The sequence below is a fragment of the Panthera pardus genome, unplaced genomic scaffold (genome assembly GCF_024362965.1).
Source record: "Panthera pardus isolate Hobbes unplaced genomic scaffold, ASM2436296v1 HiC_scaffold_13, whole genome shotgun sequence".
Classification (NCBI taxonomy): Eukaryota; Metazoa; Chordata; class Mammalia; order Carnivora; family Felidae; genus Panthera; species Panthera pardus.
In genome coordinates, this window is record NW_026526688.1 from 116647734 (window position 1) to 116670426 (window position 22693).

General features: G+C 36.3%; 1 protein-coding gene across 1 annotated transcript in view; it reads right to left on the bottom strand.

Moving 5' to 3' along the window:
* The window catches only part of GSTCD (glutathione S-transferase C-terminal domain containing), a 131548-nt gene that overhangs the window by 23368 nt on the left and 85487 nt on the right, over positions 1–22693 (bottom strand). The window contains exons 6-8 of the mRNA XM_019416459.2: positions 7242–7357; positions 7035–7079; positions 4601–4729 (exon numbers count right to left, since the gene is read on the bottom strand). Of these exons, the coding sequence (XP_019272004.1) occupies positions 4601–4729; positions 7035–7079; positions 7242–7357 (290 nt within the window). The remainder of the gene's footprint in view (positions 1–4600; positions 4730–7034; positions 7080–7241; positions 7358–22693) is intronic.

The window sequence follows — 22693 nt, forward strand, 5'->3', positions numbered from 1 at the left end:
GCATGTGCATCTAATTGTACACTAACATATATAACTAGAAACGAGCTTGTAATTAAGCACTCAGCACTGATAAATCCTAAACTATAATATTAAAATTGTTATGGGTATGATAGCTAAACTGTTTTGAGATTTAGATATATATTGGCAATATAGAAAATATTCACCAATACTCTTAGAAAAAGTATCTATCACTTGGTTCAGAAGACTCTGTTACTATTGGAATTAGTCAGTTAAAACATTTTGGTGGGAAAGTTAGTTAGCACTGACACAGTTTTTGTTTTTTAATGCAGTGTGTTTTTCCATAGTCATGGTCCTTTCTGTAATACTGTTTGAGAGCATGCATATTAATACACATGGTAAATTAGGTCTTAAAAAGCATAATCTTGTAAAGTAAGTTTTCACAATAATGCAGATTATTTATCCTGCATCAAACAAAAAGGCAATAATAAGCCTCTTAAAAAAAAAGCCTTGGGGTACCTATATGGCTATTGATTGACTGCCTGACTCTTGATTTCGGCTCAGGTCAAGATCTCACAGTTCGTTGGATTGAGCCCTGTGACTGCTCTGTGCTGACAGTACGGAGCCTGCTTGGGATTCTCTCTCTCCCTATCGCTCTCTCTCTGACCCTCCCCTATGCACGTGTACACGCATGCCCTCTCTTTCAAAATAAATAAATAAACTTTTTTTTTTAAAGCTTTAAAAGGTCTGCTTTTGAAGCAATTTTTGTAAGTTTCCCTTTAAGGGATGGTAATCAATACATATCTTAGGGTTGTTATGGAAAAAAAAAAATCACCCTACAGTGGGTAGCTTAAACAGCAAACATTTATCTCTCACAGCTCTGGAGGTTGAGAAGTCCAAGATCAGGGTGCTGGCAGATCTAATGTCTGGTGAGGGGTCCCTTCCTGGTTTGCAGGTAGAGAGCTGGAGAGGAAGCAAACTCTCTTTTCTCAGGGGGTACTAATTCCATTCAAGAGGTCTCCACCTTTATGACCTAATTACCTCCCAAAGGTCCACCTCCTAATACCATCACGTTAAAGGTTAGGAATTTAACATATGAAGCTTTGAGGGAGGCAAACATTCAACCCTTAACACATACTTAATGCAGGGTCATACAGCTGGATATATTGAAACCAGGAGGAAAAAATACCTTCTTGGATGTTTCTTATTTTTGAAAAGACTTTTATATATTCCTCAGGACACCAATATTCATTATAATCAAAATCAGAATAAGCCAATCAAAAGGTATTTCTCTAATAATCAAATACTTTTTTTGAAAGAAAAAAATATTTTATATGTACAGAATTCTTTTAGATGCCTTGCAGTAATCCTTAAGGACCTATTAGCCTCTCTTGGCTAAATAAGCGATCTATCTGTAAAAATATTAAACACAAATATTTATTCTTCAATCTTTACTGCTTACATTATTATAAATATAAAAATGACACATTAAATTTGAGGTATTTTGAAAACATGGAAAATAATAAAGAAAAAAATGTTACCACGTAGCATATAGAGATAGCTACCTTTAAAAAATCCATATTAGCATATTCTTCCCATCCTTTTTTTCTTTTTTAAGGTGTTTTTTTTAAGTTTTTTTTCCTTATTTTGAGAGAGAGAGAGAGAGAGAGCATGGGAGGGGCAGAGAGAGACAGAGAGAGAGAGAATCCCAACAGGCTCTTCACTGTCAGTGCTGAGCCTGATGTAGGGCTTAAACCCACATACTGTGATATCATGACCTGAGCCAAAATCAAGAGTCAGACGCTTAACCAACTGAGCCACCCAGGGGTCCCACCTCCCATCCTTTTTAAAATCAGTTTTTACATGGTTAAGATCATACTGCACAGAGTAAGATGAGGCCCAATTTATTGAGTACTCCTAAATGGCAGACAACCTCCTAAGTGCTTCACATACATTGTATCAATATCCTATGAGCCAGATATTTTATGCCAAATATATGGAAAATATGAGGATATATGGAAAAACTGAAGATTAGTGAGTTTAAATAAGTTGCCTGGGGCCATCCAGCCAGTAAGCAGCCAAGCTGAGATTTTAGCACAAGCTTGGCCAGTATCAAAATCCATACTCTTTACCATTATGTTTATTTTCTTTGTTTACCACTGTAACTAATTTTTATGTCATTAACAAATCATTGCAAATATCATGTAAAGTAAAAATGTAAAACTCCTGTATGATTAGGCTTATCTCGCTGAAGCCCTGCAGTCAATGAGCATATTTTTCAAAAATCTTTACAAATATTAAGAGCATGAATGGAATATTGTTGTTGTTCAAGTTAAAATGTATTGAGACTTTAAATGTTTTTATAAGCTTATCAGGCATTTGTATTTCTAAGGATTATATATTTCTCAAATAAGTACAGTATGAGCCAGAAATTACAAAATGACCCTTTGGAACAAATAACATTACCTCATTGATTCTGGTTATGTTGGGCAGGTACAGTAGGTGGAAGATACACACACACACACACACACACACACACACACACACACATATATATATGATTTGTTTAAAGTTCCTAAACATAGCTGGTTCCAAGACTTTAAGATTCTCTCCTTAAAATCTAGTTTACATCATTATTTTTACATCTAAAGAAAAATGGTAAAAGGAAAAGGTATTTACTAAGCAAAGATAAATGCTAACTAAACCCTTATTGAAAATATCACCAGATCATGGATTAATGCAGTTTTAATGCATTTCCAATACATAGTTATTCTAATTTCCTCTCTGGCTACACTATTTTCACTGTAATCTATTTAAGAGTTGGAGCCACTGATGCAATCAGTTTGATTTATCTAGTGACAATACCTCAATTATCCTCCTGGGGAAAATTATTTTCTTGTGAGTAAATCTAATTTTGGTTTAATCTTCCAAGTAATTTTAATTAATTTTCTATATATTTTGACAAAAGTAATTATGAAAGAAAAAGGCCATCATGACTATATTATTATGAAATATAGAGAAAATATCACATCAAAAAAGACATAAACATTTTCAGTTGGTGTTAGTGAATTATGACCTTGCAAGTTACAAGAATATGCCAGAATGTTTTAGCACCCATAAGCCACAGAAGGCTAAGGAGACATGTGGCTAATAAGATGCGAATTTTGTAATTTGAGAGTTGAGTAAATGGGTAGCAATATCTTGTCACCTTAAATATTATGCCTGGTGTACTGGTAACATGGGCATTGGCTTAATGGCTCATTTCGTGGGAGAAGTTTTAACCTTTACATCAACATTTACGTAAATTTTAGGTTGCACAGAAATATATAATCAATTTGAATTTGCTGTTTCGGATATCTGCGTTTTCCTGAATTTCCTTATTAATAGCTTACTTCTCTTCCTATAGGCTTGGCTTGACATAACCCATTTGGATCATGTCTACAAAGGAAACAAACTGCATACATTTTTGCTGCAAAAGATAACAAACCCCACAAATTTTCAGTAGTGGATATCTAAGAAATGAACCTCACTGGACAAAAATTATAAGAACTACGAAAGTCTGAGTTTCTGAAATTGAAGAAGAGTTCCAGCTAGACCTTCCTATTGTGTATGTTGTGTGAACACACACAGTCGGGAGTGCAGATTAGCACAATTTTCCTAGAAAGTGATTTGGCAAACATATCAAAGTCTTAACGCATTAAGATATCCATCATAGTAATAATTACACATTATAACAACATGAAGAAAAAGAAACATTATTGATGAGTAGGGGAAAGATTTATGACAATGTTCAGTAAACCAAGATCTATGTAGTATGATGTCAATGATAGTAACATATGTATAAACATGCATTTGTATGTGTGCAAGAATATATAAAGACCAAAGGTTTTCGACGGTATTCATTTTTTCAGTAGTTGAAATACTGGTGATTCTTCTTTATATTATTACGTATTTTTCTGTATTGAGCATATTGTTCATTAATAATAAGAAAAAAGTATTTAAAAGAAATACAAGGAGGTGTGCCTAGGTGCTTCAGTCTGTTGAGCTTCTGACTTTGGCTCAGGTCACAATCTCAAGGTTCATGGGTTCCAGCCCGTGTTGGGCTCTGTGCTCACAGCTCAGAGCCTGGAGCCTGTTTCAGATTCTGTGTCTCCCTCTTTCTCTGCCCTTCCCCTGTTCCCGCTCTGTCTCTCTCTCTTTCTCTCAAAAATAAACATTAAAAAAATTAAAAACAAATAAAACAAATACAAGGAATAACAGTAACATTTGTTTTTCTTTCATTATCTTTTAAAAATGTAAAATAAACCAAGGGAAGCCGTTGTCATTAGAAATCATTCATTCATTCCACTGATAACTATTTGTAAGCACTTGCTACATGTCAAACATAGTTTTAGGCACTGGGGATTCTGCAGTGAAGAAAATTAAGTTCATATCTGGGAGAGGAACAAATGTTACCTCGGTCACATAATGGTGAAGTGTTATGAATGAAATCATACTCATTAATGTGCTATACTTCATAAATAGTAGAAAACACAAGTTATAAACTTGCTAGCAAAGAATATAAAAGTATCTCCTTTATTTAGTCTAAGGCATATAATTTTTCTTAATTAACTGAAGAAATTGAAATTGTTTGATTACTTACCCCAATATTAAACATCCCTGTAAAATATTCCATATTTGCTTGAATGAACCAAATGTTGCTTAAACCTAGTTCATCACTTCTCTTCTTAGCACGAATTAATGATAGTTCCTTGTTTTCTATTAACGTAACCTAGATTTCATCCAGGAAACAAAAGTACATTCAGTAACATAATTCAGACATTAGGGCAAGATATTATTACTGCATTTAAGCTTTCATGTAGAACATATTCATTGATTCTTGTCCTGTGCCAGGAAGTACACCAGATAGTGTGTTACAAAACTGAACAAGGTCCTTGAGTTCTTGCACCTTATGGATGGAGTGATAGAAGAGAAACAGGCAATTACAATACAGTGGTAAGTGTTTAACGAAAGACATATCATGTGTCATCACAGCACTCAGACTTGATGACTAAGGAAGGTTTCAGCCATTTAACACGGAAAATAATATAGAAGCTGAGGCCTGAACAATGAATAGAAACTAGCTGGAGCAATGGAGGAGTGTTTCAAGCAGAGAGAGAAACATGCGTGAAGTGGGAAGTGAGACAGACACAGGGTGTTTGAAAAACTGAGAACATTGGTGTCTCGGCACGGTGCGTGGTGGTGATGCAGAGTGGGGGACAGGGTGTGGAGGGTAGAATTGAGTCTGGAGAGATAACGGGAGCCAGATCATGTGATAAAAGAAGGTTCCGTTGCTGCAATGTGTAGGATGGATTGGTGGGGGTGAGGCAGAAGGAAGGGTAACCAGTTAGGAGTCTCTAGAAATGCAGGCCAATGAAGATTGGAAAGGATTACGGGTCTAGAGAGAGAAAAGTGGGCAGAATTAAGTCCCTTTCATCACTATCATCTCTAATTCTACCCTTATTTTGTCCTTATGCTTGTCTTCACAGAAACATCCTGGGTCCCTTTGTATAAAAAAACCTGTCAGAGTATACTTGGTTTAAGGCTTTCTGGCCATTCATTATTCTATCCAAGATTTCCCCTCTCCAGGCTCAATGTCTCTAAGTTTCCAGAATTGTTGGGAAGGGGGAAAAGACCCCATATCTCTGCCTTTGTTTCTCCAGGATTCTACTCTATGAGCTTTCTTCCTCTAACTCCAACCAAGAAAATTGTTACTTTCCTTGATAATGAAACAGACACCTGCTATTTTTTCCCAGGATTCCTTGTTCATTTTGCCTCTCATTTTCTAAGGAAGGGAAAGAATAATACCCTTCCATTCCCCATCTTTCTGTTACATGTCTTTCTGGCCAGTCTATGCTCATCTTTCCCTTCTGCAAGGAATCACTATGATTATTTTACACCTTCTAGAAAGTTCACAAGCAAAGAATCTGCCCCATTTGATTTGTATTTTTTTAAAAATATAATCTATTGTTAAATTGGCTTCCATACAACACCCAGTGCTCATCCCGATAAGTGCCCTCCTCAATGCCCATCACCAATTTTCCCCTCTCCCCCACCCGCTGATTTGTATTTTTTTAAATACATTAAATTCTAGACTTTTATGCTAAAAGATGGTCATTGTGAGGAAATGATTTCATATGGCAGAAGACTAAAAATAACAAACTTCTAACAAATAGTGGCAACCACTGCATAAACTGTGGTACATTTACTTAAAAACATACTATGTAGTCACATTTTAGTGATATTTTAATAATGATATTTGAAACTATTTGTAATAGGGAAAAACATACTGAGTGAAAGCTGGTGACTAAAATCGTTTTTGCATTTTTCAGAATCTGCAGTAAGAAGCACCCTCATGGACAATGATGTTAAGAATATGGGGAGAAAAGCATTTGATGGATGAGTGTGGTAAATTTAGAGTTTATTTTTTTCTTTGACAAATTTTGTTATTGCTGTTACAATTTTGATACAATGGATAAAAATCAAGATACTGAAAGGATATGCTTAACAAGGGTCAGAAGCTAGTATTTCCAGTATAAAATTATGTTGACAATTAAACTAGTTTCATCATTCATTATTTTATTTAACCACAGAATCGTTATTTCTTCTATACATTATTTAAAAATATAACCCTTTCAGGGGCCCCTGTGTGGCTCAGTTGGTTAAGCTTCCGACTCTTGATTTTGGCTCAGGTCATGATCTCACGGTTGGTGAGTTCAAGCCCAATGTCAGGCTCTGCTGGGCTCTGCAGCTGGGCTCTGCCCCTCCCCCACTCAGGTTGTCTTGGTCTCTTTCAAAATAAATAAACTTTAAAGAAATTTATAACCCTTTTATAAAAGTAAAACTGTACTGTGGTCCTACTTTACTTTTTTAAAGATTCTTAGAAGTTTAGTTCAAAGACCAAAAAAAAAAAAAAATCTGTGCCACATATGTGACCTGAATGAATGCTTATAAATTCAAAGGGAAGCGGTAAGACTCAGCTAACTGAATTGCATAGTTTTCCAATGTTTCCCTTTATCTGCTATTCACATTTTTACCTGGCATGATGGCAGCATGTGAGCAAGGACAATGCCAACATGGCCCTGGAGAAGGCAGAAAAAGAAACAAGTTAACTCGGGTCCTTAATGCTTTCTTCTCATTCTGAGACAGCAGTCTTGCCAAATAAAAACATGACTCTGAATGTAATACAGTAAAGTCACATAGTCGGGGGAAGGCTAAAGAGAATAAGAGGAGAGACATAATACCCCGCCGCTGCAGAAATCCACAATTCTGTCACCGGGTTTGGCCTGACTTGTCACCACATAAACAAGGTTGTTTAACTGCTGTTGCTTCCTTAAAGCTCGATCACTGGACATTTTGCCTGGGGAAGACAAGAAGTGAAGACAATGAAATGGTAGGCATTGTGAGAGAGTGAGAAGGCACTCAGAGAATGGATGGCCGGCGTCCAGGAAGAGGGGTGAATATATAAATGAGTTACAAATTCCACATAATCCATGAGGAGAGGACCAGAGACCTGGAACCCAGAAATGAAATCTCTCTATGCATATTTTTACTTTTATTCACATCCAATTTTTCTTTCGATTGTCATTGAAAAAACATCTTCTAGAGAGGAAACAATAAGTGAAATATTAATCGCAGAGTCATACACAAAGTGCTGAGTAAATGTTTACTGGATGAATAAAAGTTAAGAGTCACAGTCCCTTCCCTCTATCTCTACCAGAGACATATTGCAAAGATTACCTAATTCTAGCTCATTGTTTAAATCTCCTTGGACAAAACAGATTTATAATAAATAAAAACATTCTTACTATTTAATCAGCATGTCCTTGAACTCTTAGTTATTTTGGTGAGGATACTTGGGACATAGGTGTCACATTGTCGGAAATGTATCAATGCTTAGTGTATTTAGAGAGAAATTAGATTTTACCATTTCAGCTTTGAAGCTTCCTTTCCTTATGAGTCAGACACAGAAATCTAATGCAATAGAGATTAAAGATAGGGCATTTCCAAGTATGAAATGCCTTGGGCCTAACAGCATGAAAATATCTTAACTTTCCTTCAAAGCTACTAGTTAAGTCCATGAAAATAACTTCAGAAGAATGAATGAAATTATTTGTTTTTACATGTTTCAAATGCACTTTTTGTAAGAGCAAGATTAAGAAAATATAGAGAGCAGATTTCATTGATATAGATAAAAGGAAAAACCCAGATAATCTTTTGGCTTGATCAAAAGTTATTTACAGATACCAAGGTTTCCCTGCTCCATTTTCACAGAAAAATAGCCTGGTTTTTTTTCCTTTTATTCTCTTTTCTGTTTTCCTTCTTTCTTATGTTACTAAAATAAAAATACTGGAAAATCTTTATTCTAGGAAAAAAAAATATGTGAAAAAATATGAGAGAAAAGATCCATAATCTAATAATTCAGAGCAAATATCTTTGTATACACATACTTCCAGGTGTATCTAGAAATTCATAATGTTGAAGATAGTATATAAAACATTATAACTCTTTCCATGTCAGTGCATTTATTTCTGTACCATAAGTTTTAATGGCTGCATAGTATTTCATTGACTATATATGCCATATTTATATAACCAATCTCCTATTGTAATAATGTGATCATCGTCATACAGCTAAATCACTGTACACATTCTTAATTATTTAGTGTGCCCTAATGTGAATTTCAAACATAAAGGGCCTTTAAACGAATAGTCTGATGATTTCATTTGTGAAGACAGTTTCATGTAGCTTTATTTTCATTTTTCTCTAATAATATAATTGTGAAAAATTTAAACAAAATATGTGAAAGCTCCTGTCAGCCTATCCTTCCTGGATAACCACCCCTAAAAGATTACGACAATTTTCAACACAGCAAAGTTGAAAGAATCTTACAGTGACTGCCTTTATAACCTCCACTTAGATTCTACCATTAACAACTTACTATATTTGGTTTATCACACTCTTTTTTAAAAAATTTTTAAAACTTTATTTATTTTGAGAGACAGTGTGTGAGCAGGGGAGGGGCAGAGAGAGAGAAAGAGAGAGAGAGAGAGAGAGAGAGAGAGAGAGAGACAGAGAAAGAGAGAATCCCAAGCAGGGTCCACACTGTTAGTGCAGAGCCTGTTGAGAGGCTTGAACTCACAAACTGCAAGATCATGACGGATCTGAAATCAAGAATCCAACACCTAACCGACTGAACCACCCAGGTGCCCCTGGTTTATCACACTTTTATTCATCTATCCATCCATTCATAAATCCACTTAATTTTTTTTAAGGTTTATTTATTTTTGACAGAGAGAGAGACAGCGCATGAGTGGGAGAGGGGCAGAGAAAGAGGGAGACACAGAATCCAAAGCAGGCTTCAGGCTCTGAGCTGTCAGCACAGAGCCTGACATGGAGCTTGAACTCACAGACTGCGAGATAATGACCTGAGCCGGAAGTCGGACGGTCAACCAACTAAGCCACCCAGGCGCTCCAATCCACCTAATTTTTTTTTTTTCCAACGTTTTTTATTTATTTTTGGGACAGAGAGAGACAGAGCATGAACGGGGGAGGGGCAGAGAGAGAGAGGGAGACACAGAATCGGAAACAGCCTCCAGGCTCCGAGCCATCAGCCCAGAGCCTGACGCGGGGCTCGAACTCACGGACCGCGAGATCGTGACCTGGCTGAAGTCGGACGCTTAACCGACTGCGCCACCCAGGCGCCCCCACCTAATTTTTTTTAAGTAGGTTCCACATCCAGTGTGGAGCACAACATGGGGTCTGAACCCATGATCCTGAGATCAAGACCCGAGCTGAGATCAAGAGTTAGACATTCAACCAACTGAGGCACCCAGGCACCTCTCCACCTAATTTCTTTTAGCAATGCAGTTCTAATTTGGAAGAGGGAGAGCAACAAGAGGAAGCAGGGGAGTTAGAGGGCAAAAAGGGAAAAATATTTCTGAGCCCTGTGGGAAAGCTAGTCACAAATGCTACCTTTTGAGGAAACCACCAAGAGGCAAGAAATGAGCACAAACATTTTAGTCTCAGCTTTGTGGATTTCTTAACATTTCTTAGCCAAAGGATTTTTCGTAAAGTCAAAAGAAATTACCTTTGTTAAGAACAAGGAGAAAAAAACATTTATTTAATGGAATAACTAATTAACATCCAGTTTGGTACCATTATTTCTACTAGATGTTTAGAATTATCTAACTTTCCTAAGTTTGTTTCAAAAGCAAATGTTGATGAAGATCTGTTTTTCTTGCTGAGATTCCATCTTTGCATATAAAGAATTCATGCTGAAATGAAGTTTGAAGGCAAAGGGGTAATTTTCAGGGTTGTGTTTAAATAGACACTATTAGGGAGCCAGGGTGGCTCAGTCAAGCATCAGACTCTTGATTTCGACTCAGGTCACAGTCTCAAGTTTCATGGGTTTGAGTCCCACATTGGGGTCTGTACTGACAGTGTGGAGCCTGCTTTGGATTCTCTCTTTCCCTCTCTCTCTGCCCCCCCCCCCCCAATAAATAAATATTAAATAAATAAATAGGCACTATTAAGCTGCACATACTCTCACAGATTGAGTTAAAAACACAGTAGCATAATGCCCAGATGCTTTATGGAAAAGCCACCTCTAACAAAGCATTCCTCCTCCCCATTCCAGTTTTGAAGCTCCTGGAAACACGAACAGGGTCTCAAATACATTGAACGAGGTTAGAAAGTGGTATTTTGAGACATGGCATTAATTTAAAAATCAAATCCCACTTTCTATTTTTAGCTAACATTCTTCTGCCTAAGACACCATTTATAAGCATAAATTTACAATCTATTTTTAGTTTGACTAAAAATGCTGGTTCTTTAAGTGTCATCACTGAAAAAGAAACTCAAGAATCAAATGATCAGGTGTTTTAATACAAATGATGTCATTTGTTCTGTGATGTAATTCTCCCACAGTGAAAGTCAAGTCTTTTCCTTGTCTAATTCAAGTTAGGAGGAACCTGATTATTTAGACAACTTCAGTGTTGTTTGCAGTGCCCAAAAAGAAAATACAAAGATAAAAGAGTCAATTTTTAAGTGAAGGAAGAGCTTTATTGGAACACCAGTCCAAAGCATCAAATAAGGAAAATAAAATTTAAAACAATATCCTAGATAGGAAATGTGCACATTTGTAGCCAGGATACCTGCTCAGTCTAAAATTATGCTCAAGATCATGCTGTTCTTGATTTTTTATTTCTTAGTCCAAAGCAACAAAGCATCTTAAATGTCATGACTTCCTGGTAAAAGGAAAGCAGTTGGGCGCCTGGATACACGTTTGACTTCTTTACTAAAGATTCATTTGCTGCTTTGTTTTCAAAGTATTTTCTTTGAGCTAGAGCATACCAACCACATTCTATAAGTTTTTTAAAAATTTATCATTAAATATGAAGACAAAAAAGGCTAAAACTAATGATGTAGATAATTTTTAAAAACATGCTTTTTGTTTGGAAAGTTATAAAATCAAAAGAGCAAATTTCTTTAACAGTCATGGATGTAGCAGAGCTATTCTATTCTAGAGAAGGCACAAGACAACCGAATAGACAAAGTGGCACTGACAGGACCTCTGGTCAGAGGAAAGGGGCAACCGCAAATTTTGCTGTTTTTGGGAGGCTTTAAGACAAGCTGATGAATGGTCACTTATGTTGTACAGGGCCCTAGACAGTGAAACCCAGGTCCTAGCCCCAGGGTAGCCTATGGTTTTCATGCTTGGAATAGTCACTTAGGCACCTACTATGCTCAGCACCTGTCTGTATGCTGAGGACATATCTCAGAGTGACTAAGACATAGTCCCTGTCCTTAGGGAACAGTATCTAAAAAGAAGGGATAGGTGTTCATTATGTGCAAATATATGTGCACTGAAAATAAAGGACTATAAAAAGGACTATATAAAGGAAAATAAATGTATGTGCATTGAAAATAATTGAGACTTCACAGAGGGACTTACAGACACTTGGGGCATTTCAGCTGAGTCTTTAAGGAGGAACAGAAACTCACCAGATAGGATGGCAAGGAAAGCATGCTAAGAATGATATGGCATATTTAGGGGAAAACCTCAATTAGCTCATGTGCTTAAAAATGAGGATCAATGAAAAAGTGGCAGAACGTAAGTAGATCTGAAATTACAGGCAGGACCAGATGGGAAAGAGCATTGCTTGTTATTTTGCCTGTCTGTGCTGTAGAGAAAACATGGCCTCACTTTAATATTTAATGTGCTTAGAGCTCCTTAGAGACAAGTTCTACTCGAATAGACAGCACTGCTATTTTTACATTGTTATATATTAAAGATGGTCTCTTATAATGCTAGCCTGCATCATTTTTATTCAGGATAGAGTATACCCTCAAATCAGATCGTATTATTAATAAAATTCTCTGAAGCATTCAACCTCAACTAATGCTAGTTGTCATTAAGTAACTTAATTAAGAAAATGAAATAGAATTAACTCATTGAAACTCACTGACTCATTTTGAACCCTGGTGTTCTAGATCAAGAAAGCACTTGGACTCCTTATAGGATTCTCCTTCTCACTCTCCTTCCCAGGCTCCCTTCCCTTGGCATTGCTCTGAAATGTTATGCTCATTAGGTCCTATCTTTTGTGCCATAGCTTGTCATAAAGTATGCTTTTCCTGTGTATATTAACTAAAGTCCCTTCCAAATTTACCCATTAAAATATCTCTTCTTTGCTTAAAATACCTTTAAAGTCACCTCGTTGGCTTAAGAAAAAAAAAATTGACTTCTTGTTAAGAAAATAAGATCTCTAGTGATCTGGGCCCCATTACTTTGCCAAACTCATCTTCTGGAACTTTCTTATATATCCCCCCATATTCCAGCCTTTCTAAACAATGGTGAGTTCCTTGAATTTATCAAGGTCAGTGAGGTGGTGGCTTTAAAAATTTGTTCCCTCTGCTTGAAACCTATTTTCTTGCTTTAGAACCCAGGGACCCTACCAGTTTTCCTTGCTCCTGACAATGTTTACATTTAGTACTTTTGTAATAATTGTTTTTAAAGACAAAGAGAAAATGGAACTTTTTAAAACTCTTTGTTACTACCCAAAAGAACTAATCTTTTATTCTAAAAAGCACTACTATGGTTAACTAGTGAAAAAAAAATTTATCATACGCTTCTGGGTATTCATCTGAAGAAAATGAGAACACTAACTGAAAAAGATACATGCACCACCCAGAGTGCCTGTGTGGCTCAGCTGGTTAAGTGTCTGACTTCAGTCAGTGTTGATCTGGCGGTTTGTGAGTTCGAGCCTGGTGTCAGGCTCTGTGCTGACAACTCAGAGCCTGGAGTCTGCTTCGGATTCTGTGTCTTCCTCTTTCTCTGCCCCTCCTCCGCTCACACTCTGTGTCTCTCTCTCAAAAATAAATAAACATTAAAAAAAAAAGATATATGCACCACTATGTTCATTGCAGCTTTATTTATAATAGTCAAGATATGGAAACCACCTAAGTGTCCATCAACAGATGATGGATTAAATGTGGTATATAGACATACAATTGAATATTATTCACTTATCCAAAAGAATGCAGTCTTGCCATTTTGAGACAAAAAGGATGGACCTTGAGGGCATTTGTTAAATGAAATATGTCAGACAAATATCATATGATCTCATTTATATGTGGAATCTAAAGAATAGCTTGGTAGTTGCCAGAGGTGGGGGTGGGAGGAGGCAAAATGCGTGAAGGGGGTCAAAAGGTACAAACTTCCAGCTACAAAATAAATAAGCATGAGGATGTAATGTATAGCATGGCAACTATACCTAATAATACTGTATTGTATATCTGGAAGTTGCTAATAGAGTAGATCCTAGAAGTTCTCATCACCAGAAAAAAAAATTCTATAACTATGTATGGTTATGGATGTTAACTCGACTTATTGTGGTGATCATTTGACCACGCATACCAATATTGAATCATTATGTTGCACACCTGAAACTAAAATAATGTATGTCAATTATATCTCAAAAATTTTTTTAAATGGTATATAGGCATAATTAATTATATTAACTATCAAAAGAACCATTAGCTAAAATTGCTTCTATTTCTCTGAAGTAGATACAGATGATTTTTCCAGAGTAGATGAACTTGGGTGCAATTTAATGGAAAGAGTGTTAGGAGACTGATAGGCACATAACAGGTGATAAATAAAAGTTTAATGAATTCATTTTGTGTAGAATTAAGACAAGTTAGATTTTAAGGTCACATGCTGACTTCTGCGGGTACTAAGCATGAAAACAAGTTAGCTATCAATGCTATGCTGATATTTGTTGAAATAGTAAAAGAAGTCAACTACAAAACAGTTTTAGATGGGAATGGAAAAGTTTCTGAGAACTTTGGTGAAGGAATAAGAAAGCAGCTATTTAAAGCTATATCAAAAGCTAGACAAAAATTTAAAATGGATTAAATGCCTAAATGTGAGACAGGAAACCATTAAAATACTAAAGGAGAACATGGGCAATAATCTCTTTAACTTTGTCCGGAGCAACTTCTTACTACATATGTCTCCTGAGGCAAGGGAAACACAAGCAAATATAAACTTGAGACTTCATCAAAATAAAAATCTTCTGCACAGTGACAGAAACAATCAAACTAAAAGGCAACCTATGAGATAGGAGAAGTTATTTGCAAATGACATATCTGACACATCCAAAATGAATAAACCAATTAAAAAATGGACAGAAGATATGAATAGACATTTTTCCAAAGAAGACATCCAGATGGCCAAGAGACACATGAAAAGATGCTCAATTATCATTCATCATCAAGGAAATACAAACCAAAGGTACAATGAGTATCACCTCACACCTGTCAGAATGGCTAAAATCAAAAACACAAGAAACAGGTGTTAGCAAGGATATGGAGAAAAAGGAACCCTCATACATTGTTGGTAGGAATGCAAACTGATGCAGTGACTGTGGAAAACAGTGTGGAAGTTCCTCAAAAAGTTAAAAATAGAACCACACTGTGCTCCAGCAAAATTGCACTACTGGGTATTTACCCAAAGCATACAAAAATACTAATTCAAAGGACTATATGCACCCTGATGTTTATAGCAGCATTATCTACAATAGTCAAACCATGGAAACAGCACAAATGTCCATTGACTGATGAATGGATAAAGACGTTGTATATATATATATATATATATATATACACACATATATATGTATATGTATGTATATACATATATATATACACGATGGGATATATATTATATATAATATATATAATGGAATATATATGTAATGGAATACTACTCAGACATAAAAAAAAAAAAAGAAATCCTGCCATTTGCAATGATGTGGATGGAGCTAGACAGTATTATGCTAAGTGAAATAAGTCAGAGAAAGACAAACACCATATGATTTCACTCATAGGTGGAATTTAAGAAACAAACGAGCATGGGAAAAAAAGAAAGAGAGGCAAACTAACAAACAGACTTTTAACTGTAGAGAACAAACTGAAGGTTACCAGAGGGGAGGCAAGTGGGGAGGGGGGGGGATGGGTCAAGTAGGTGATGAAGATTAAAAAGTGCACTTGTGATGAGCACCAGGTGTTGTATGTAGGTGCTGAATCACTAAATTGTATACCTGAAACTAGTATTACACTGTATATTAACTAACTGGAATTTAAAGAAAAACTGGAAAGAGCTAGAAAGGCAGGAATGAAATTCCTAAAGAAACTCATGTGTTGGTGCATGAAAATAAGCAGCAACATAAAATTTACACTTTAGCACGATTTTGCTCTAAATTTTGGAGATTACTTACTGGAAACACTAAACATTTAGAAAAGTCCTTTGATTTACATTTTTCAAAGTTAGTTGCAGGCTAGCATCATGAATCCTCTTAGCCATGCTAACCCCACAGTGACAACTTTCTTGCAACAAGGGATACTAATGATCTGATAACCTTCTTCCTCTTTCCCCACCCCAACCCATTCACACACACCACAGTGTAGCCTATGAAGACAACAATCATGCAACAATAGTGTGATGGTTATTTTCACTCTCATAATTTTGTTACACACAGTATTAGAGCATTCAATAATTACTAATTAGAAATTCAAAATGTTAAAAAAGGCCAATTTATTCCTCTCTAAATTGAGGAATAATGACCTCATACATAATCTTAGTCAATCATTGACCAATGAATCACCCAACCAACCGGATCTACATAGAACTAACTGGTCTAGACAATGTTAGGAACACAAAGATGTGTAACATCTGGTTTCTGTCCTTAATAAAGTTGTCTTGGGGCATCTGGGTGGCTTAGTTGGTTAAGCATCTGACTCTTGATTTCAGCTCAGGTCATGATCTCATGGTTTATGAGATGGAGCCCTGAGTCAAGCTCCAAACTGACAGGGTGGAGTCTGTTTGGGGTTCTCTCTCTCCCTCCCACCCCTTCCTGCTCCTCCCCTGCTCATGCTGTCTCTCTCTCTCTCTCTAAATAAATAAACGTTAAAAAAAGTTATGTCTTGTTTAATTAATTCAAAGCATTTTATTTGAGCTTAGAAAATATATTGTATTAACCACATTGTACAATATATTTTTAATGAAATTTTAAGCTACAACTTACAAAAATCCATATATATTTCATCAAAGTTTCTAAAATGGTTGGTAACACTTCCTGTTTTTAAGATGCTTTGCAATTTATTAAGCACTTGCATATTTGATATACAATCTAACCTCCAAACTGTCAGGTTGTCAGAGTGGATGACATTTTCCTTATTTTACAAATGAGACACTGAGCCTTAATGAGGTTGCTGAAACTTAGCACTTGCTCAAAGACACACAACTGGTAAGTAGTAAAGCTGGGACTCTAACCAAGAATTTCTATACATCAGGTTCAGTCTTCTTTCCACTATGACTTACTATCTCTTAAACAGATGATTTTGACTAATTGTGATATCAAAATTTCAGCATTGATACTTTTTTCTATGTGTGAGTTCAAGGAAATGAGGTGCTTTCTAGGAAGAAAATGAGGGATTTCCCTAGTAATTGCATCTTAGGGGAAAAATGTAGTTCTTCAGAATCAGTCATAAAATGCAGTTTATTTCAGATTTTCCTCTAAGTAAAATTTCCAAGAGCAGGCTTACCAGTAAAAAAGATCAATTTAAGTTTTGGACTCAACATTTTGGAATATATCACCAAGACATTATTCGGAGGTCTCATAAGTCACTCTGTTTAATGAATTGACCTTTGAGTGTCACCTTTCCCAGAAAGAGACGATTTCCTTGCCGTGGGACTGTAGCAACCTTTTTGATTTTATAGAAAAGTGACATGGGGAGGTTGAGCAATCAATTTGTTGCAAAATCGGATTATCCACGAGGAAAGAAATGAAAATAGATGTGGGAGATCTTTCATGTTAGGCAGATCTGCAGATGCTGCCTGAACACAGCACGCACCTTTATCCTCCCATATCCAATTTTAGAGCATCTTTAAAAATCTAATAACTAAAAAATACTTAAGCAAGATGCTGGGTTGAGGGAGAAAGTTGGAGAAAATGTAGTCACATTATTTGTCAGGTCAAAACTTGTTTTGTCTATAGAAGGGCTTAAATACAATAAACAGTAGACATTTTAAAACCTTCTGATTCCTGCAGTATTTTTCTCGAAGATGCATAAAACATTTTGATTTAAGAATACCAGATCCCAGAGTTAATTGAACATATATATTTTCATTCCATTTAAACGCTATTTACACCACACAAAGGAAACATTACTTTGCCCTGGAATGTAGTTAAAAAAAAAAAAAAGCCACAATATCTTCCAAATTGCCCACAAAACCACGCTGAAATGCTTTAGAACAACAACAAAAAAAACCCATGAACTCTAAAAAAATAGTTTAGGTATTTATTTATTCTCCCTCTTTCAGAGGCCTAAGTTAAAAACAGCAAGGTATGTTAATAGTTTTATTAACTTTTTGATATCATTCAAGTAATCCTCAATTTGGCTTCCAGTGTGGTATGTTTCAAAGTATTTAGGTTAAGTGATACTCTAGTATAGCTTCAAGTGTTGAGTGTTAACTTTCCCAGAGTGAAGCAATTTCAAAAAATGTCTTCTTTTGTGTGTAGTATTCGAATTTCTACTATGATCTGACCTACTGATTTTCTTGTTTGATTTGCTCACTATATTTAATTTTGATTAAAAAAATGATGGGCCACCTGGTTGGCTCAGTCGATTAAGCGGCCAACTAAGGCTCAGGTCATGATCTCATGGTTCATGAGTTCGAACCCCGTGTCAGGCTCTGTGCTGACAGCTCAGAGCCTGGAGCCTCCTTCAGATTCTGTGTCTCCTCCTCTCTCTGCCCCTCCCCTGTTCATGCTCTGTCTCTCTCTGTCTTTCAAAACTGAATAAACATTAAAAAAACAAAAATGGTGAATATATAAGGTGACATAATCCCAAATTCTCTAATAATATTAATGCTATATTGATAAATAGTATTCCCATCAAGAGGTGGTTTCTTTGTCTGTTCCCTTGAATCTGAGCTCTATGATTGCTTGACCAGTGTAATACAGAAACAAAACTGTCCATTTCTGGCAGCTTCCACTTTCTGTCTTTTGAGTCATTTGCTCTTGGAACACAGCACCGTACTTTAGGAAGTCAAGCCCCCCTCCCCCAGCTGATACTGTGTAAGTAGACAAGCTCTCCCACCAAGCCATACCAAATCCCAGGTTTGTGAATAAAATCAATAATTGTTATTTAAAGGCATTAAGCTTTGAGGTGATTATTTGTGCAGCAATAGATGACCAGAATGACATCCTAACATTGGGCTTTTAAGGATTATCATCATTGAATAGTATTATGAAGGCACCTAACTATATGTGAAATGGCGCTAGGTGTTATGACAATAACCAAAATAAAGAATGGTTCTTATACTGGGGTGCCTGAGTGGCTCAGTTGGTTAAACATCTGACTCTTGATTTTGGCTCAGGTCATGATCTCATAGTGATGATCTCATGGTTGTGAGATCAAGCCCTACGTTGGGCTCCACACTGGGCATGGAGCCTGCTTAAGATTCTCTCTCTTCCTCTTCCTCCTCCCTGGCTTGTGCTGTCTCTCAAAAAAAAAAAAAAAAAAAAAAAAAAAAAAAGGTCATTCTGCCTAAAAGTGAACACTCCAAGGCAGTGGTAGTTATTACAAGTTACATAGGGACCACATAAACTCAAAGAAAGTCTTACATTTCAATCCTACTCTTTTCTGTTTCTGATGGTCTCAAATCTTGTGAGCCTAACTTATACAAATAGAACATTAAAGAATGCTGGGACCTCAACAGTAAGAGAGGATGGAGAGAAAAAGAGCATGGGGACTAACCCAGCAATAGGCACGGGTAGGGACTGGGGAAAGTGGTCCAAATTAGTATTCAAAAGGAACTAAATCTGGACAAGTATTGATATTCACATAGGTCTAGCAACAGTAGTGTTTAGAAGTGGTCTAGCCAGTAGGATTGAGGAAAAGGGAGAAATACAAAAGACTAGGAAGGGGAAGGACATACCATGGGAGACATGTTGGTGGTCAGGCCCTGTCCTCAATCACAAGAGATGACAGATCTAAAAGAGCAAAGCCACACTGAAACTGAGTCATATGGGAGACCTGAGTTTACTGATACACAGATATAATAGTTCAGGGCTTCGGTAGGGCAGTGGAAAGCAGGAACTGACATTTTTTCCTAAACTGGAATTTTGAATCTCCCTCTTTTTTTCTGAAATTTTTTCACGATAATCTCTACAGAGTAGTTTATTAATTTAGCACATATTTTTAAAACACTTACCAAGGTGTTAGGACCTTAGACAATGGAGAACAAGGGAGACTCTTAGATTCCAGTGAAAGGAGTTTGACAAAAATTAAATCAAGTGATAAATGATGTGGAGAAAATTAAAATCATATGTGGTTGAAATTAACTTGGTGAATATTTAGATTAGATAGTCCAGAAAAGCTTCATTTAGCAGTTAACAAAACTCAGATCAAAATGAAAAGCAGCAGCCACGGGAAATAAAAGAAAAAGCATTCCATAAGGGAACTGTTTAAGCAGTCTTCAGATGGAGAGGAGGTAGGGATGTTTGAGAAAGATAATTACAATTATATACATTTATTCTCATCGTGTGTGTGTGTGTGTGTGTGTGTGTGTGTGTGTGTAGTCACTGAATGGATGTTCTTTTTTTTTCAATATAATTTATTGTCAAATTGGCTAACATACAGTGTATACAGTGTGCTCTTGGTTTTGGGGGTAGATTCCCATGATTCTTTGGTTACATACAATACCCAGTGCTCATCCCAACAAGTGCCCTCCTCAATGCCCATCACCCATTTTCCCCTCTCCCCCACTCCTCCATCCACCCTGTATTTAATAGTCTCTTATGGTTTGCCTCCCTCCCTCTCTGTTTGTACTATTTTCCCCCCTCCCTTCCCCCATGGTCTACTGTTAAGTTTCATATGATATCTGTCCTTCTCTGACTGACTTATTTCACTCAGCATAATACCTCCCAGTTCCATCCACGTTGCTGTAGATGGCATGATTTCATTCCTGCTCATTGCCAAGTAGTACTGAATGGATATTCTTATTTGCTGTTTTTAGCACTACCGAATGATTACAGTGTGCTAAGCATGTTTTTATTTACTATTTCAATCCTTTGTCACGATGTTGGTGCTGTTACTATGATGTCAGATGAATAAATTTGAACTAAAATAATAAAGTAACTTGCTTTGGTCACATAGCATACTGGAGCCAGGGTTTGAATTTTGCTAAGTCTCCCTCCAGGGCCTTTCTATCTATTACTGATAGTAAAATAGTTTTGAACAGGACCCAAATATATAGGATTACCAATTTGTCTGTTAAATATTAATACGGTTTATTGTCTGTTTTAGAGAAATAAATAGAAAGTTTTCTACATCACTATGTATGTAGAACATACTGTCTCCCCCACGTGGTATAGATATGCTTCATCTGTATTTCTGACACCAGAGAAATTCTCACCATTATTGAACATCATTCTTTTGTATTTTGGTAATATACTTAATTCTAATCTCAAAATCAGCATGAAAGTCATGCTAAAGTCAAATTTTCAGAAAAATGTCAAACAGTAGGAGTGCTGGACTTGAAGCATGTGTATAAATGGCTTTGATTTAGTAAAGAAAAAAATTATGCAGGACTTATCTTGGTGGTTATAGAACATTCAAGGCAAGTGTTGTGTGAGAGAGAGAGAGAGAGAGAAGAGAGAAGTTACATCTTTCTAAAAAGAAAAGTTCACCTATCCCAAATTCAAATTTACTTCCAGGTTCTTCTGCTCTGAGTTTCTGAAAATTGTTTCTAATGGTTATTCCTTGACCAAGTAAATGTCAAGAGGGCTGTGATTATTTTGGCTTTTTGTTTGTTTGGTTGGTTGGTTTTGTGCATATACAATTGTGCATACACAATTGTGAAACTATAGTTTCCGATCAGCTATTGACCATTACTTTTGCACCTAAAAGTCTAAGCTGTGAAGACATAGAAGTATTAACATTTATTAAACTTTGGTTGTGGAACACTAGTATGTCAAGATATTAAGAGATATTGGGAGGGAGAAAAAGTGGCTTCCACCATCAGGTACTCTTAGGAAATTCATACATTATGCAATTTTTTGGAGAATCACAATGCCCGCTGGCATAATAAAGGCTCTAAGGAGTCTCAGTGTAAAAAACAGTTTTTCCCCAAACCATCTGACAACAAATCATCTGTTTTTACTATCTTTTTTTAAAATTCTTTTTTTAATGTTTTTATTTATTTTTGAAGGAGAGAGAGAGACAGAGCATGAGCGTGGGAGGAGCAGAGAGAGAGGGAGACACAGAATCAGAATCTAAGCTGTCAGCACAGAGCCCGATGTGGGCTCGAACCCACAAACTGTAAGATCATGACCTGAGCGGAAGCCGGACACTCAACCGACTGAGCCACCCAGGCGCCCCTGTTTTTACTATCTAATTCTCCTTAGGAACTATTTTAGGAACCCACTTCAGAGAATACTGTTTTATCCCTCCTCTGCTTAGAAATGATTACTCATCCTTCAAATTCAGTTCTACTGAATGCAGTGAGTCAACAAAGACACAAATCAGACTCTTCAGACTATAAAACCTCCTATCTCAGGACAACTGTATCTCTAGGAACCTCCAGAAATTGCACAGCATAACCACAAAACCCAGTCACATGCTAGTTAGGCACAAGTGACTGAGTCATTAATAAAAAGGAACAAAAGGCACCAAAAACATTTTTCTTGAACATGAGAGTCATACAAGCTAGGCTTAAAAGCTTGAAGACATTAGCCTTCATAATATTTCTTCTCAAATATTAATTTAGACAAGAAAGTGATGTAACATATTTAATGTAAACTTTTGAAATACTCTGATAGTGTTGATCACAGTTAAAATAGGTGCATTGTTTAATTATACGCACTGAAATAGCTAAATGTTTATGCAAACTTGAGAATGAGGCTTAAAATTTAACATTTCTAGATACTCAATACAAACATCAAAATGTCCTCCCTAATGAATAGCCCTAAAATCTATCATCTGATGTTCAAGGTACAGACATGGTAGCATGAGAACATTTATGAGTAACACCTATATAGCTGCATATACACACAACGGGCATGCAATATCCTTATTCTCTAAAAGAAGATGCATATCTTGATCACTTCCAAGAACTGCTAAAATC